The 14,041-nt window shown below is 64.1% G+C and overlaps 1 protein-coding gene across 3 annotated transcripts in view; it reads left to right on the forward strand.

Moving 5' to 3' along the window:
• The window catches only part of LOC122223808 (phosphofructokinase, platelet), a 54,978-nt gene that overhangs the window by 34,705 nt on the left and 6,232 nt on the right, over positions 1-14,041 (forward strand). Inside the window, exons 11-18 of one of the 3 annotated variants that reach the window (XM_042944746.1) lie at positions 1,605-1,669; positions 2,063-2,132; positions 2,259-2,405; positions 4,718-4,788; positions 6,445-6,532; positions 10,797-10,949; positions 13,072-13,236; positions 13,307-13,368. In XM_042944746.1, the coding sequence (XP_042800680.1) occupies positions 1,605-1,669; positions 2,063-2,132; positions 2,259-2,405; positions 4,718-4,788; positions 6,445-6,532; positions 10,797-10,949; positions 13,072-13,236; positions 13,307-13,368 (821 nt within the window). Of the gene's footprint in view, positions 1-1,604; positions 1,670-2,062; positions 2,133-2,258; positions 2,406-4,717; positions 4,789-6,444; positions 6,533-7,115; positions 7,269-10,796; positions 10,950-13,071; positions 13,237-13,306; positions 13,369-14,041 lie in introns of all 3 variants that reach the window. The other 2 variants (XM_042944745.1, XM_042944747.1) reach the window with 2 other exon arrangements.

The raw sequence follows: 14,041 nt of genomic DNA on the forward strand, positions 1-14,041 counted from the left end.
TGTTTCTGTGTACGCACGTTTCTGTGTGTGCAAGTGGTCACGACTGCGTGTGTGTGTTTCTGTGTGTAAGTGCGCACGGCTGTGTATGTGTGTGTTTCTGTGTGTGCATGGCTGTGTGTGTGCAAGTGTGCATGGCTACGTGTGTGTACGTGTATGCATGTTTCTGTGAAAGTGTGCGCGGCTACGTATGTGCATGCGTGTGCATGTTTCTGTGTAACTGTGCATGGCTGCTTGTGCATGTTTCTGTATGTGCAAGTGTGTGCGGCTGCGTGTGTGTTCACGTGTGTGCGTGTTTCTGTATAACTGTGCATGGCTGCTTGTGCATGTTTCTGTATGTGCAAGTGTGTGCGGCTGCGTGTGTGTTCACGTGTGTGCGTGTTTCTGTGTGTGCAAGTATGCACAGCTGTGTGTGCATGTTTCTGGGTGTGCAAGTGGGCACGACTCTGTGTGTATGTGTGCGTGTTTGTGTGTGCATGGCTGTGTGTGTGCAAGTGTGCACAGCTACGTGTGTGCATGTGTGTGCATGTTTCTGTGTAAGTGTGCATGGCTGCTTGTGCATGTTTCTGTATGTGCGTGTGCGGCTGCGTGTGTGTTCACGTGTGTGCGTGTTTCTATGTGTGCAAGTATGCACAGCTGTGTGTGCATGTTTCTGGGTGTGCAAGTGGGCACGACTGCGTGTGCATGTTTCTGTGTGCAAGTGTGCATGGCTGTGTGTGTATGTGTGCGTGTTTGTGTGCGCATGGCTGTGTGTGTGCAAGTGTGCATGGCTACGTGTGTACGTGTATGCATGTTTCTGTGCAAGTGTGCGTGGCTACATGTGTGCATGTGTGTGCATGCTTCTGCTAGTGCACCTGTGCGTGGCTATGTGTGCATGTTTCTGCGTAAGTGTGCGTGGCTGCTTGTGCATGTTTCTGTATGTGCAAGTGTGTGCGGCTGCGTGTGTTCACGTGTGTGTATGTGTCTGTGTGCAAGTATGCACAGCTGTGTGTGCACGTTTCTGTGTGTGCAAGTGGGCACGACTGCGTGTGCGTGTTCCTGTGTGTGTGAGTGTGGATGGCTGCGTGTGTGTGCACATGTGTATACGAGTGCCTGGCTGCACGTGCGTGTGTGTGCACCCGGTGTCTGTCAGGCACTGTCCCCAGGGTCCCGCACGTTCCTACAACCCAGATAATTTTGGAAGTTGGGCTATTTTTCTCAGGGAACAGATGAGGGAATGGAGTTCAGAGGCGTGAATAACTTGCCTGAGGTCCTCGGGCTGAAAGGGCCGAGGCGGTGTGAGTGGTGCTCCCCGGGCTGCCCGCCCCTGCTCCCTCCCCGGGTGGCCCCCCCCCCCCCCCCCCGAACGGGGGGTTGCCCACAAGGCCGTGTGCGAACTCCACCTCGCCCCGGCTGTGCTGCTGTCCCTGGGGCCCCAGGGTCTGTGGCCCCGGCATTGCTTTATCACGGCAGCCTGGGCTCGGCCCTCGCAGCCGGGCAGGCGCAGGTGCAGCCTCGCTGACCCCGGGCTGCCGGCCTGGAAGGTCGGACGGAGCGCAGGGCGGGGAGGGAAGGACCCGGTGTCGGGGTCTTGACGTGTTCCTTCTTCCTTTCTGACTGGTTTGAAGACCCAGGACGTGCAGAAGGCCATGGACGAGAGGAGATTTAAGGACGCCGTGCGACTCCGCGGAAGGTGACTCTCCCGAGGGCGCTGCTCTCCTGGGGCCCTCGCTCCTCAGCGGTGCTCAGCCGTGCTCCAGGGCGGTGCTCCTTCCCAGCCGAGGAAGTCAGGCCGAGCCCGGCCTCGGGCAGCGTTCTGCCGCCTGCAGGCCTTGATGGGGAGCGGCGGGAGCAGTTTGCTGCCTGTGTCCCGGCTGCTGGGGTTGCTGAGGACTTGGCGAGGTTAGGACAGGACGTGGCACGGGGCTGGCATCTTGAGAAAGAAACCCGAGCGTGTGAGAGGCCTGGTTCCTTGGCCGCGGACACGACGTGCCTCCTACGTAACTGGACGCGCCAGGGCCCGGGAGGTGGGGTGACCGGCCCCTCGCGCCCTGACCTTGGCCCCGACGGCGGCCTCTCCTTCCAGGAGCTTCGAGAGCAATCTGAACACCTACAAGCGGCTCGCCATCAAGATGCCAGATGACCGGATCCCCAAGGTGGGTGCCGCCGCGGGTCGCTCCCGTGAGGCCCCCCCGTGTCCCCTGCGGACCCTGGCGTCCTGGGCTCCCGGGCGGCGTGCCCGCTGTGAGCCCCCCGCGTGCGAGCCCTCCGCTGTCTTGCAGAGCAACTGCAACGTGGCAGTCATCAACGTGGGCGCCCCCGCCGCCGGGATGAACGCGGCCGTGCGCTCGGCCGTGCGCGTGGGCATCTCCGAAGGGCACAAGATGTTTGCCATCTACGACGGCTTCGAGGGCTTCGCCAAGGGCCAGGTGAGTCCCGGGGGGCATCGTGGGGAACGGGGCCTCCCTTCCAAGGCTTGAAACCTGGGGCTGTGTCATGTGACGAACGCGGGGCCCAGATCCGCCCTGAGGCGCACGTCCGAGGCCACGTGGCGCTCGTCAAGGAACGCACTGCCCGGTTTTCTCAGGGGACAGTCGGCAGTGACGCCCGTGGGGCCTGTGGACGCTGGCCTGAGGCTGTCCACGTGGGGGATGCTGCAGGCCCAGTGCTCAAGAACGGCAAGCACCCGAACGAAAGCCTTGCCGGAGAGAGCGGGCGCTTCTTGAGTGCTTGCTGTATACACTCCCTGATCCTACGGGATCCGCACGTTAACCCACTTAAATCTCGCAGCAAAGCGGCCATGTCAGCACCATTTTGCTCACTTGATCGAGGTCACACGACTCAGAAGCTCAGATAGCGGGGAGGCTGCAGGCTCCCCCCCCCCCCCCCCCCCCCCCCCCCCCCCCCCGTAACCCAGCGTATCTTGCAGGGCAGCGTCTGTTCCCCCCGTTATTTAATGATAACAGTGCGCGGAGTTCTTCCGGGGGGCATCCAGCTAGGGACAAGGCAAAGCCTCGCTCGGCAGGGTTGCGCCTTCAGGAGGGAGAGGACGTTGAGGGAACAGATGGTTCACAGGGCGTGGTCGCTGCTCAGACCCACAGAGGAGGGGTCAGCCGCGGGGACTCAGACCACAGACAGAGGACGCGGCCGCAGCAGCAGAGTCGGGAGGTGCAGGCGGCCGGGGGGCAGGTGGCTCGTAGGTGATTATAGAGTTGGGCTTGTGCCGGGAGCAGACAGGGCTTTGAGCAGGGTTGTGTGAGCGCATGCTGAGGGTCTCTGACCAAAAGCAGGCGCAGAACCAGGGAGATGAGCTGGGGCTTCTGCTATGAGCCAGGGGGAGATGGTCCTGCAGGGGGAGATGCTGAGGTAGGGGGAGATGATGCAGGGGGAGGTGCTGAGGCAGGGGGAGGTGCTGAGGTAGGGGGAGATGGTGAGGCAGGGAGAGATGATCCTGCAGGGGGAGGTGCTGAGGCAGGGAGAGATGATGCAGGGGGAGGTGCTGAGGCAGGGGGAGGTGCTGAGGCAGGGGGAGATGGTGAGGCAGGGGAGATGGTGAGGCAGAATGAGGTGCTGAGGCAGGGGGAGATGATGCAGGGGGAGGTGCTGAGGCAGGGGGAGGTGCTGAGGCAGGGGGAGGTGATGCAGGGGGAGGTGATGCAGGGGGAGGTGCTGAGGCAGGGGGAGATGGTGAGGCAGGGGAGATGGTGAGGCAGAATGAGGTGCTGAGCCAGGGGGAGATGATGCAGGGGGAGGTGCTGAGGCAGGGGAAGATGATGAGGTAGGGGGAGATGGTGAGGCAGGGGGAGATGGTGAGGTAGGGGGAGATGATCCTGTAGGGGGAGGTGCTGAGGCAGGGAGAGATGGTGAGGCAGGGGGAGGTGCTGAGGCGGGGGGCGGTGCTGAGGTGGGGGAGATGATGCAGGGGGAGGTGCTGAGGCAGGGGGAGGTGCTGAGGCAGGGGGAGATGATGCAGGGGGAGGTGCTGAGTCAGGGGGAGATGATGCAGGGGGAGGTGGTGAGGCAGGGGGAGATGACGCAGGGGGAGGTGCTGAGGCAGGGGGAGATGATGCAGGGGGAGGTGCCGAGCCAGGGCGGTTGTCCCGTCTGGCAGGGGTGGAGTGGGCGAGCCGTCTGCAGCACCGGCTGCGTTTTGAAGGCAGGGCCAATGGGCTTCACCCCCGGAATGGACACAGGTATGAGAGAAGGAAGCCAGAATGACTCCATTTGTGGCCCGAGTGGCAAGTGGTTTCGTGGGAGGCGTGTGTCTACCGGACGCCCTGGGGGAGGCGTCCAGGGAGCAGACGGCTGTGTGCTGGGGTCTTTGAGGACGTGGGCGTGACGGGCTCCCCTCTGAGGGAGGGAGGGGAGAGCTGGCCAGGGAGGCCGTGCCCGGCGGGCCTCAGCTGGGTTCCTTAGATGCCTGTCAGTTTTTAGTTAAAGAAGTTACATCAATTTAGAAAAACAACAATATCCATCGCTCCTTAGTTCCCATGGGTAGAGTGTGGCCCGCGGAGTGTGGCTCTGGAGCCCGCGGCGGGAGGGCGGGGCCCTGGCGGCCTGGGTTCCAGGTTCACCCCAGGACGCACGTGACTTGCTCGGTGTCGCGACGGGAGCGGCTTCCGAGGGGTGCGCGGGCCCTTCGGGACGAGCGGCCCGCTGGAGGCTCCAGGCCTGGGAGCCGGCCTCAAAGCTACCCCGTCCTCTGTCCCTTCTGCCGTCTGACTCTGTGTTTGCGCATCAGATAAAGGAGATCGGCTGGGCGGATGTCGGAGGCTGGACCGGCCAAGGAGGCTCCATTCTTGGGACCAAACGGTAATTTCTCCGTCTGGACTCTGACCTGCTCTTTGGGAGGAGAAAGCTCACATTCTGCCAGAGCAGCTGGTGCAGAACCTACTGCTTTTGGTTTTTTGGCTTTTTTTTTTTAATTTACTTATTTGTTTTGAGAGAGAGGGTGAGAGCGCGTGAGCGGGGGAGGGGCAGAGGGAGAGAGAGAGAATCCCAAGCGGAATCCGCGCTGGGCACTGACCCCGACACGGGGCTCGATCCCACGACCCTGGGATCACGACCTGAGCTGAAATCGAGAGTCAGACGCTCAGCCGACACCCCAGAAGCTGCTGCTTTGCCCTTGCTGTGAAGGAATCCATGCCCCAGCCCACCCCACGAGGGACCCGGGTCACGTTTCGGGGAGCCCACGGCTGGGCCCCAGACCAGAGCCGAGGCAGATGACTTGGGAGCGGTTTTGCCTCCAGTGAGCCTCCCCAGCGTGGCGGGTGCCCACGTACCCAGCCGCTCGCGAGCTCACTGCTTCTCCGAAGCGGCTTGCTGGCCGTCGAGCCATCTGGGCGGCAAAGTTCCGTTCGGAGGCGGGCGCCTGCCCCCCCAGCCCTGAGCCCCTCCCGAGCTCCTGCGACACCCGCTCGTGTCTGCTTCTCCAGCCCCAGCCATGGCTCTGGGCTGAGCTCACTGTAGACACGGGGCGACCTTGTCGCTGACATCACGAGGGTTTGCCCTGAGGGTCCCCGTAAGCGTCCCGGAAGGGTGAACGTTACGCGAAGTCGGCACAAAGGGAAGAGAGGGGCGCGGGGTGGCCGGCGGTGCTTTGTCTGGTTCCACGCGTGGGCCGTGGGGCTCGAACCAGGAGGTAGGACAGGAGAAGACCAGCAGGTGTGGACGCGTGTGGACGTGAGCGGAGATCAGGTCGGGCGAGCTGTTGGCACCGGACTCGGAAACAGGAAGCTTCTGTTCAAACAATTCCTGTGAACGCTCACGAGCTTTTGGGGCGCGTTGTTGTTTTCTGATGAGGCACTGGGGTTCTTTTGAGGCCCAACTACTGGACGATGGGCGTTTCTTTCCCTTTTTTTTTTCCTCCTTTTTTTTTTTAATTTTTTTTTTTTTAACATTTATTTATTTTTGAGACTGAGAGAGAGCATGAACAGGGGAGGGTCAGAGAGAGGGAGACAGAGAATCCGAAACAGGCTCCAGGCTCGAGCCGTCAGCACAGAGCCCGACGCGGGGCTCGAACCCACAGACCGCGAGATCATGACCTGAGCCCAAGTCGGACGCTTAACCGACTGAGCCACCCAGGCGCCCCTTTAATGGTTATTTTTGAGACAGAGAGACAGAGACAGAGAAAGAGATAGAGACAGAGAGTGACGGGGGAGGGGCAGAGAGAGAGGGAGACACGGCATCCGAAGCAGCTCCAGGCTCCGAGCTGTCAGCACAGAGCCCGACGCGGGGCTCGAACTCACGGACCGCGAGATCACGACCTGAGCCGAAGTCGGACGCCCAACCGACTGAGCCACCCAGGCGCCCCTTCTCCTTTTTTAAACAACGCTCCCGGGAGACTTGATTTCCCGGCTCTGCCGTCCAGCCGCGGGGCCCGGCCCGGGGAGCGGGGTGGGGGTGCCGGCGGGGTCCGTCCGCTGCGCGAGGTCCGTCTGGCCTCACGTGTGACTGCACTGTTTGTAGGACGCTGCCCGGGAAGTCCCTGGAGGCGATCGCCGAGCAGATGCGGACCCACAGCATCAACGCGCTGTTGATCATTGGTGGATTTGAGGTACGTCCTTGTCTCTGTGCACCTGCGGGCTCGTCAGGGCCGTCGGTTGGAGGGGGGAGGCTTGCGGCAAGCACAGGGCCGTGGGGGGGGGGGGGTGGTCCCCCGGGCCCAGCTGCCACTGGGTAGTCGTCGTGCTGCCGTGGGACGCTTCCCCGGCTCCCACGGAGCAGCTGGATGGGGGAGCCAGAGCTGGGCTCCCCACGGGGGGGGCACCTTGTCGGTGAGCCTCACGCATCTGCAGTCTGCAGAAGTGACGGCGTCTCTCGAATCCGAGGCCTGATGGCCGTCAGGGAGCAGGGCAGTCACGTGGCCGCGTCATTTCTGATCGCGCGTCGGACCGCAGACCTTCATGTTTCTTTCGTTCGACCGATGAGCTTTCCGTTTGCCTTAAAGAAAACGTGAGGGCCTCGAGTAACGAGACCCTTGCGAACAGGAGACTCGGTGTCTCTTCTGCGTGACGCTGACCTCTGGGCTCCTTTGCGCTCACAGAACTGCTGGTCCCCGGTGACGCGAACGCCTTCTGGTGTTTTTTAACGGCCCCTCTGCTCCCCTCCCTCCTTCCCCACAACCGCACGCCTGACAGGCCTACCTGGGACTGCTGGAACTGTCAGCTGCCCGGGACAAGTTCGAGGAGCTCTGTGTCCCCATGGTCATGGTCCCCGCCACCGTGTCCAACAACGTGCCGGGCTCCGATTTCAGCATCGGCGCGGACACCGCCCTGAACACCATCACCGACGTGAGTCTGCGTGGCCAGCAAAGCGGGTGCCGCGGACGCTGAGTGGGAGGGCGCCTCCTGGCCCGCTTTTATCTGCCAGTGCACTAGAGACGGAAACCAGACCCGGGTTTGTTTCCGGAACAGCAGTATTTTGTTTTCTTTTTGTTTTGAAGTCCGGCGATCTCTAATCCGGCGCCCCTTTTCCTGTGCCTCGGCCAGGACGACGTGTCCCTGCTGGGCGCACTGACGGGGAGCGTGTGGCACTCCCGTCGTTGCGGGTTACGGTTTCGTGATTTGGATGATCGCGACCGTTCGTTTTTCTGACCGGGCCAAATTTACTTCGCTCCCGTAACGTAACTTAGTATGATGGATCCTGGGTCCGGTGGCCCCCGCGTGGATGTTTGGGGACGGATCCCGAGCTCCGTTTTGTGTCATTTTTTTCACCCCCCTGAGTCCGCCGGTACATCCGTCCTGCTTCTGGCTGTCGCCATTAGCAACATTCTCCCCCGCTGTACCCTGGCCACGTTCAGTCGCATCTGAAAACAACACCGATACTACGTTAGTTCATCTGCCAAAAGGCAGTAACGCAACAGAAACACGCCCGTGTTACCATGTGTGAAAACCACACTTGGGAAACGGCGTGGGAGCTTAAAGCACAGCCACCGACAGAATACGTTTCTTCTTTTTCATCTGGCGTCTAAGATTTTTCAGCAAATTCACGAGTCTTTATTTTCCTTGTGAGACACCCATCCCATCGATGTTTTCCTAGGGTTTTTTTTTTTTCTTAAACCCACGGCGTCAAAAATTTGTTTCTAGTGCTGGCAAATAAAAGAAACGCTTTTCAAATAAAATACACGTGGTAAGTAAGTAACGCTTAGCACTGCATTTCTGCTTCCCTTTCCTGAGCTTCTTAAACCTCGTGTGCTTTCTTTACTGAAAAGCCCCACCCGTGTGTCCGGCGTCCCCTCGCTGGAGCACCCCGCCGGGCCGTCACCCAAGCCGCCCTGCTTTTGCTGCTGTGACCCGATTCAGCTCCCGATCAGGCTTCACCTGTGCACTGAAGGGCCGCTGGCCGTGACCTTCGTCACTGTCTTCCCGCTCTTTTCCTGCCCTGGCTGGAGGTTGCGCCTGCTTACGCTCTGTGGAAGCAGCTGGGAGCTCGTGTTCCCTGACGGTCACCCGACTGGAGCCCCTCTTCGGGGTGGGTGGGGGTGGGGGCTCCGGAGGTTGTCACCCGCACGTCTGGGCCCCGGGTGGGGTGTATCTCCCCGTGACATTTGATGTGCGCCTCGAGGCACGAAATCTCTCACTCGTCCGTCCAGGCTCCCTCTGCTTACGAGAAACCGCTTACGGCCTAGAGAGATTTGATGCTCGTGTGTTGCCGACAATCCGAAAACCAGAATAGGCGGGGGGACCCCAGGTTACCCGCTTGCTTCCCCGGGATGCGGAAGTTTGGCGTATGCCCGTTTGGAGCTGGTCTCTCGCGGAGTCTCTCAAAGCCAGTTAACCGGTGACAAAGGCACCGGCTCGCGGTCGGGGCCGCAGCGGGCGAGCCCGTGTGCGTGTGCGTCGAGCTCCAGATCCGCAGGTGGCTTTGGTGGCACCACGGCGCCGGGCCTGGCTTGTGACGGGTGGTGAGCCGGGCGCTCGGGGTGACGCCCGCTCCCGCCCCGCTCGCCGTGTCCTGGAGGTGTAGGGACTCCGTCCGGAGTGCGCGCGTCGCTTGGTTTCTTGCCGCTTGTGGTCGTGAGAGCCAGAAGGAAGTGGTGTGGTCTGGGTTTGGGCCGGAAGCCCGCTGAGGGGCCGACGTGACGAGTCACAGGCGCCCCACGTCCCTCCTGCCCCGCCTCGGGGGATCCGGGACCAGAGTGGGCTCCGTGTGGGCCCGTCCCCCGCACTCAGGACACCTCTTTCCCGGACGGGCCACCCGCGGGCCTGAAGCCTCGTGTCCAGATGCCCCGGGGGCATCTCTAGCGCCAGCCTCCTCCCTTTCGTTGAGATTCTGCCCCCAGGGGATGTCGGCAGTGCCCAGGGACGGGTCTGGCCATCCGGCCGCCGCGGGGGTCCCAGAGGCCATCTTACTGTGACGGTCCTGTCCTTTGGCTGTTTCGTCTTTGTCCCGACGGATCTCTGTGTGTCATGCGTCGCAGCACCCCGTCTGAGCAGGGGTCTGAACGCTGTTCCTACGTGGGCAGAGCCACAGCTGAGGGCGGCTGAGCCCCGTGTGGCCGCGGACGCCGAGAAGGCGGCTGCAGTGTTATTCGCCCCCAGAACGTCTCGCCTTTCCTCCGAGCGCCCGGGTTGGGTTGGCGGTGCTGTGCTGTGAGACGCGCCCGGAGTGGACGTCCGTGTCCCTGCCCCCAGGACCTCGGGCGGGACGTCTGTCCCCAGAGTTGCGCGCTCGCTTTCCCCGCTGGCCCGTCCCCCCGTCCCCGCTGGAGGGTCCCCCTCCTTTTCTCGGGACATGAGGGAAAAAGGAGCAACAGGAACCAGAACGTGGAAGGTGCTTCCGGTTACGGACACCCCATTTATTGCTGCTGAGAGCCCTCCCGGCCTCAGGGGCTGCCCCTCGTGACTCCCCGTGACCCCTGCCGGTGCCCCGTGTGACTGACGTGGTCTGAGGTGGACTGGGGCCGCTCCCCGAACTAACCTGCCACGGGCCCACCATCCACGTGTCCTCGGGCCACAGCCGCCCTAGAACCCTATGTGTTCGGGGGAGACACAAGGCAGCAGAGAGCACACGCCTTTCCAGGAGGCGTGGGTCCCCCTCCGCCGCCCTCAGACGTGCACGTCCCTGTAGCAGGTGCACAGGGGCCTTGCAGGCGGGACGAGGAAAGACCGTCCGGGGGTCCATTCGCCCGCAGGTGGTCTGCCAGAGTGTCCAGCCGCTCGGCGAGCCTGGGGGCCTCGGGGACGGTGGGCGGTGGGCCCGTGGCCGCTAACGAACATTCCGGTTAACGCTCCAGGGCAGGGACCGCAAGCGCCTGCCCCCTCCTTGAGAACCGCTCCCTTCTGTGACATCAGATGCAAACGTTTTCACCTTGTGGTTCCAGAGCAGCGCTGGGGCTCCCCGCCCCTGTGACAAGGGCCCGGGGACCAGCAGAGGTGCGCCCAAGCCCTCCGGCCACCTTCGGGGCAGGGGCGGCCCGCTCCAGTGACCTGGGTCATCGTGGAGGCCTCGCTGGCCGGGCCCTGCACCCCCACCCGCTGCACAAAGCTGCCAGGCGGGCCCTGAATTAAGCCCCCTCCCAATCGGCCTCCCTCGCCGCCTCCGAGACACCAAGAAGGGACTGGCTGCTTGTCCCCCACTGACACGCCGGCCCCTGCTTTGCTGCCACCTGCCTGCGTCCCCTCCTCCGGGAGGCCCCCCACCCTACGCCCCACAGCCCGTGGGTGTCCCCGCTCCCACATCTCACCCCACTGAGGCCCCCGAGCTGCCGCCCCCTGGCCCGTGAGGACATCCCCCTGGCCCACGAGGACGCGGCCCCGCCCGGTGGCGTCAGGGAGGTGCCGGGGACGCCCCGCTGACTGCCCACCCCACTGCTTCAGGCGTTCGAGGGCTCGGTCCTATTGGCCCAGGCACGTGACAGCCACCAGGAGTTTTGCGTCCCCATTTGCACCGTGCCGGCCACCATTAGCAACAACGTCCCAGGCTCAGACATCTCCATGGGTTCTGACACTGGCCTCAATGTGTTGGTAGAGGTAAGAGGGCCCTGTCGCCCCTCTGGCGACACTGCCGGTCAGGCCAGATTCTAGGGACTTCCTCTTCCTGCCCGGACACGCGGGGCAAGGGGAGGAACCCCCCCGGGCCTGCAGGAGTAACGAGCCACAGTTCCCGTTACTTCCCGCGGGCCGGAGTTCACGTCACACCTTCCACGGCTGCGTGACCCTCCCTGTGGTGGGGAGGGCTGACCTTCATCGGCTAAACAGGGAGCCTCTTCCCGTGTCCTGGGTGGGGTCTGCACCCCTAGTCCCCGGGGGCCCTGCTGTCGCGCGGGTTTGTGCTCGCGCTCAGGACGACAGCCGGCCCGGACGTGGTGTCCGGGGAGGGCCTGGCGGGAGTCCGGGGGCACGCCACGGGGGTCAGGGGACTGCGAGGGTGAGCGCTGCGGGGGCAGCGGGGCACGGCCACGGCGTGGAACCACCCGTGGCCCGTGGTTGTGCAGTGGGGGGCGCTGCTCCCAGGGAGGGTGTCCCGTGCCGGAGGGTCCGGCGGGCTCTGCCCTGGCCCCGTCTGGTCCGTGCTCGCCGAGGACTTGTCGCCCAGCGGCGGGCTGGTGTGGGGCGGTGGCCCGGGGTCGGCCGCGTCCTTGACGTTCGTGTGCCCCGGGCTCCCGCGCTTGCCACACAGAGCCCCCTGTCTGCCGGAGGCCCCGGGCACACGGCAGCTTGGGTCCCGGCTGGCGGTTCGGAGCTGGATCACGGTGAGGGGACGGGGGCGGCTGTCTCCGGGCCTCCGTCCCCAACGCGCTGTGCCGCAGCCTTTAGCTCGTGACACGTGCACCGTAGTGTCGTGCTCCTTTGCTCACCGAATTTGCTGCTGGGAGGGGAGCAGGGAAGTAGGGCCACGGCCCCCGAGAGGCTCGTTCCCAGGCTGGCGGCTCCCACCCGTGACCTGCTTGGAGTTCTGTTTCTCCGCGGGTACGGTAGGCCCTCGGGCAGGCCACGAAGCGGCCACCGGCCACGGAGCGCGGCGAGGCTCCGGGGGTCGGGCCTCTGGTGCTCACGTGGCTCCGCCAGGGGTCTGTGCTGGGTGGGACCCACCACGCCCCTGCCCCGCCGGGTCTGGTCCCCCCAAGCCGCGCTCAGCAGACGCCTCGTCCTGGGGGCTGTCTAACCTCCTAGCTCTTGGGCCCGGCAGGACCGCGTCCTCACACCCAGGTCCACGGGCCCTTTTCTGTCTTCACTGTGCTCTCGGCTCCACCTTGTTTCCACGTGATGTGTGGTCTTGAAGCCCCGGTGAGGCGAAATGTTAGCCAGCGGGACCAGCCCAGGGATCGCGCTGGGAGAATCTTCCGGCTGCCCCTGCGGGGCGCCCACGGTTGGGAGGGGACGTTCCCACCGTGAGCAGGCCAGGGGGTGTATCAGCACCCCTGGATTCCTCCTGCTCCCCACCCAAGGCAGAGCGCCCCCCGCGTGTACCACCAGCCCGGGACAGGGCTGCTGTCCATGCTGGTTTAGGAACCCGGGAGGGGGCGGCGGGCTGAAATAGCGGGGTCGGGACCCGGTGACGCTGGGGGCTCCTGTCCTCCAGACTCCACACCCCGGGAGCAGGGCCGGCCTGGGGAGCCCGGAGAGGGGCCCTGACCGGTACTCAAAGGTGCCGTTTTGGGGCCCGGCAAGGCTAGCGCTGGATCGGAGCGGTTGTCCCGGGCGGGCCCGGTGAGCGGCGCTGTGGCCCCCGGAGTGTGCGTGGTGGTCCGGACTGGTGGGGCAGTGGGAAGGCGGTGGACAGGGGTCCCTGAGCCAGTGTCTCGAGGAGGGCCCGTGGGAGACCTGTAGGCCGAGGGTCTGTAAGCGGCCTCAGGACCTCGGTCGGGGAGCTGCTATCTGACCCAGAACACAGGTGCCCTCGCGTGACGTGCCGTTCACAGACAGAGTGACGATGCCCAAAACCCAAATGTCACGGGGAGCTTTTCGGAAGAAACCAACCGAACAGAAATTCCCACTGAGCCCCTCAGATGTCAGGGCGCCCGGGTCCCGTGGGGCCACGTGGGCAGCGGGGGTGAGCCGGTCCCAGGCGCCCCCTCCCCCCCTCCCCGCGGTGGGCAGCGGCAGGGCCCCGGGGGTGGGTGGGATGACCCGCGTCCTCCTCTGTGGCCAGACGTGTGACCGCATCAAGCAGTCGGCCAGCGGGACCAAGCGCCGCGTGTTCATCATCGAGACCATGGGGGGCTACTGCGGCTACCTGGCCAACATGGGGGCGCTCGCCGCCGGAGCCGACGCCGCCTACATCTTCGAAGAGCCCTTCGACATCCGCGATCTGCAGGTGCGTCCGTGCCACGGGGCCGCCGCGGGCGACAGGGAGGGCGCCTGACGAACGGAACACTCTTCCCTAGGCCAACGTGGAGCACCTGACCGAGAAAATGAAGACCACCATCCAGAGGGGACTCGTGCTCAGGTACGGACGCCGCCTCCTCGCCCCCGCCCCCCGCCCCGGCTTCTCACAACCATCCGGGTTCACGGTCTGAGCGCGCAGGGGCAGCAGTCCGGTCTCTGCCACGGTCCCGAAGAAACGCGGTAGTAATTGCGCGTTGCGTTAAAGTCACTGAAGGGCACGTTTTAAAAATTCACTTTTGCTTTGTAGTTTGCTTTGTGTTGTTTACGATCTCACCAAGTCAAGTATGTGCTTAAGTCCCTGGCATCTGCAGGGAAGGGCGCGTGGAGCGCAACGGGACCGGCTGCCGTTGCAGGGTCACACCCTGAGCCCTGACCCACCCGCTGCCGTGTTCTGAGCCCCCCCCCACCCCTGTGCTCTGAACACCCCGCACGGTCACCGCCCCCCCCCCCCCCCCCGCGCTGAACACCCCCCACCCCCACCCGCGTGCTCTGAACACCCCCCCTCACCCCACCCACCCCCGCCGCTGAGCACCCCCTCCCCCACCCGCATGCTCTGAACACCCCCCCCTCACCCCACCGCCCCCCCCCCGCGTGTTCTGAACACCTCCCGTCACCCCACACCCCCCCGCCGTTGAGCACCCCTTCCCCCACCCGCATGCTCTAAACACCCCCCCACCCACCCCCCGCATGCTCTAAACACCCCCCCACCCACCCCCCGCATGCTCTAAACACCC

The sequence above is a fragment of the Panthera leo genome, chromosome B4 (genome assembly GCF_018350215.1).
Source record: "Panthera leo isolate Ple1 chromosome B4, P.leo_Ple1_pat1.1, whole genome shotgun sequence".
Classification (NCBI taxonomy): Eukaryota; Metazoa; Chordata; class Mammalia; order Carnivora; family Felidae; genus Panthera; species Panthera leo.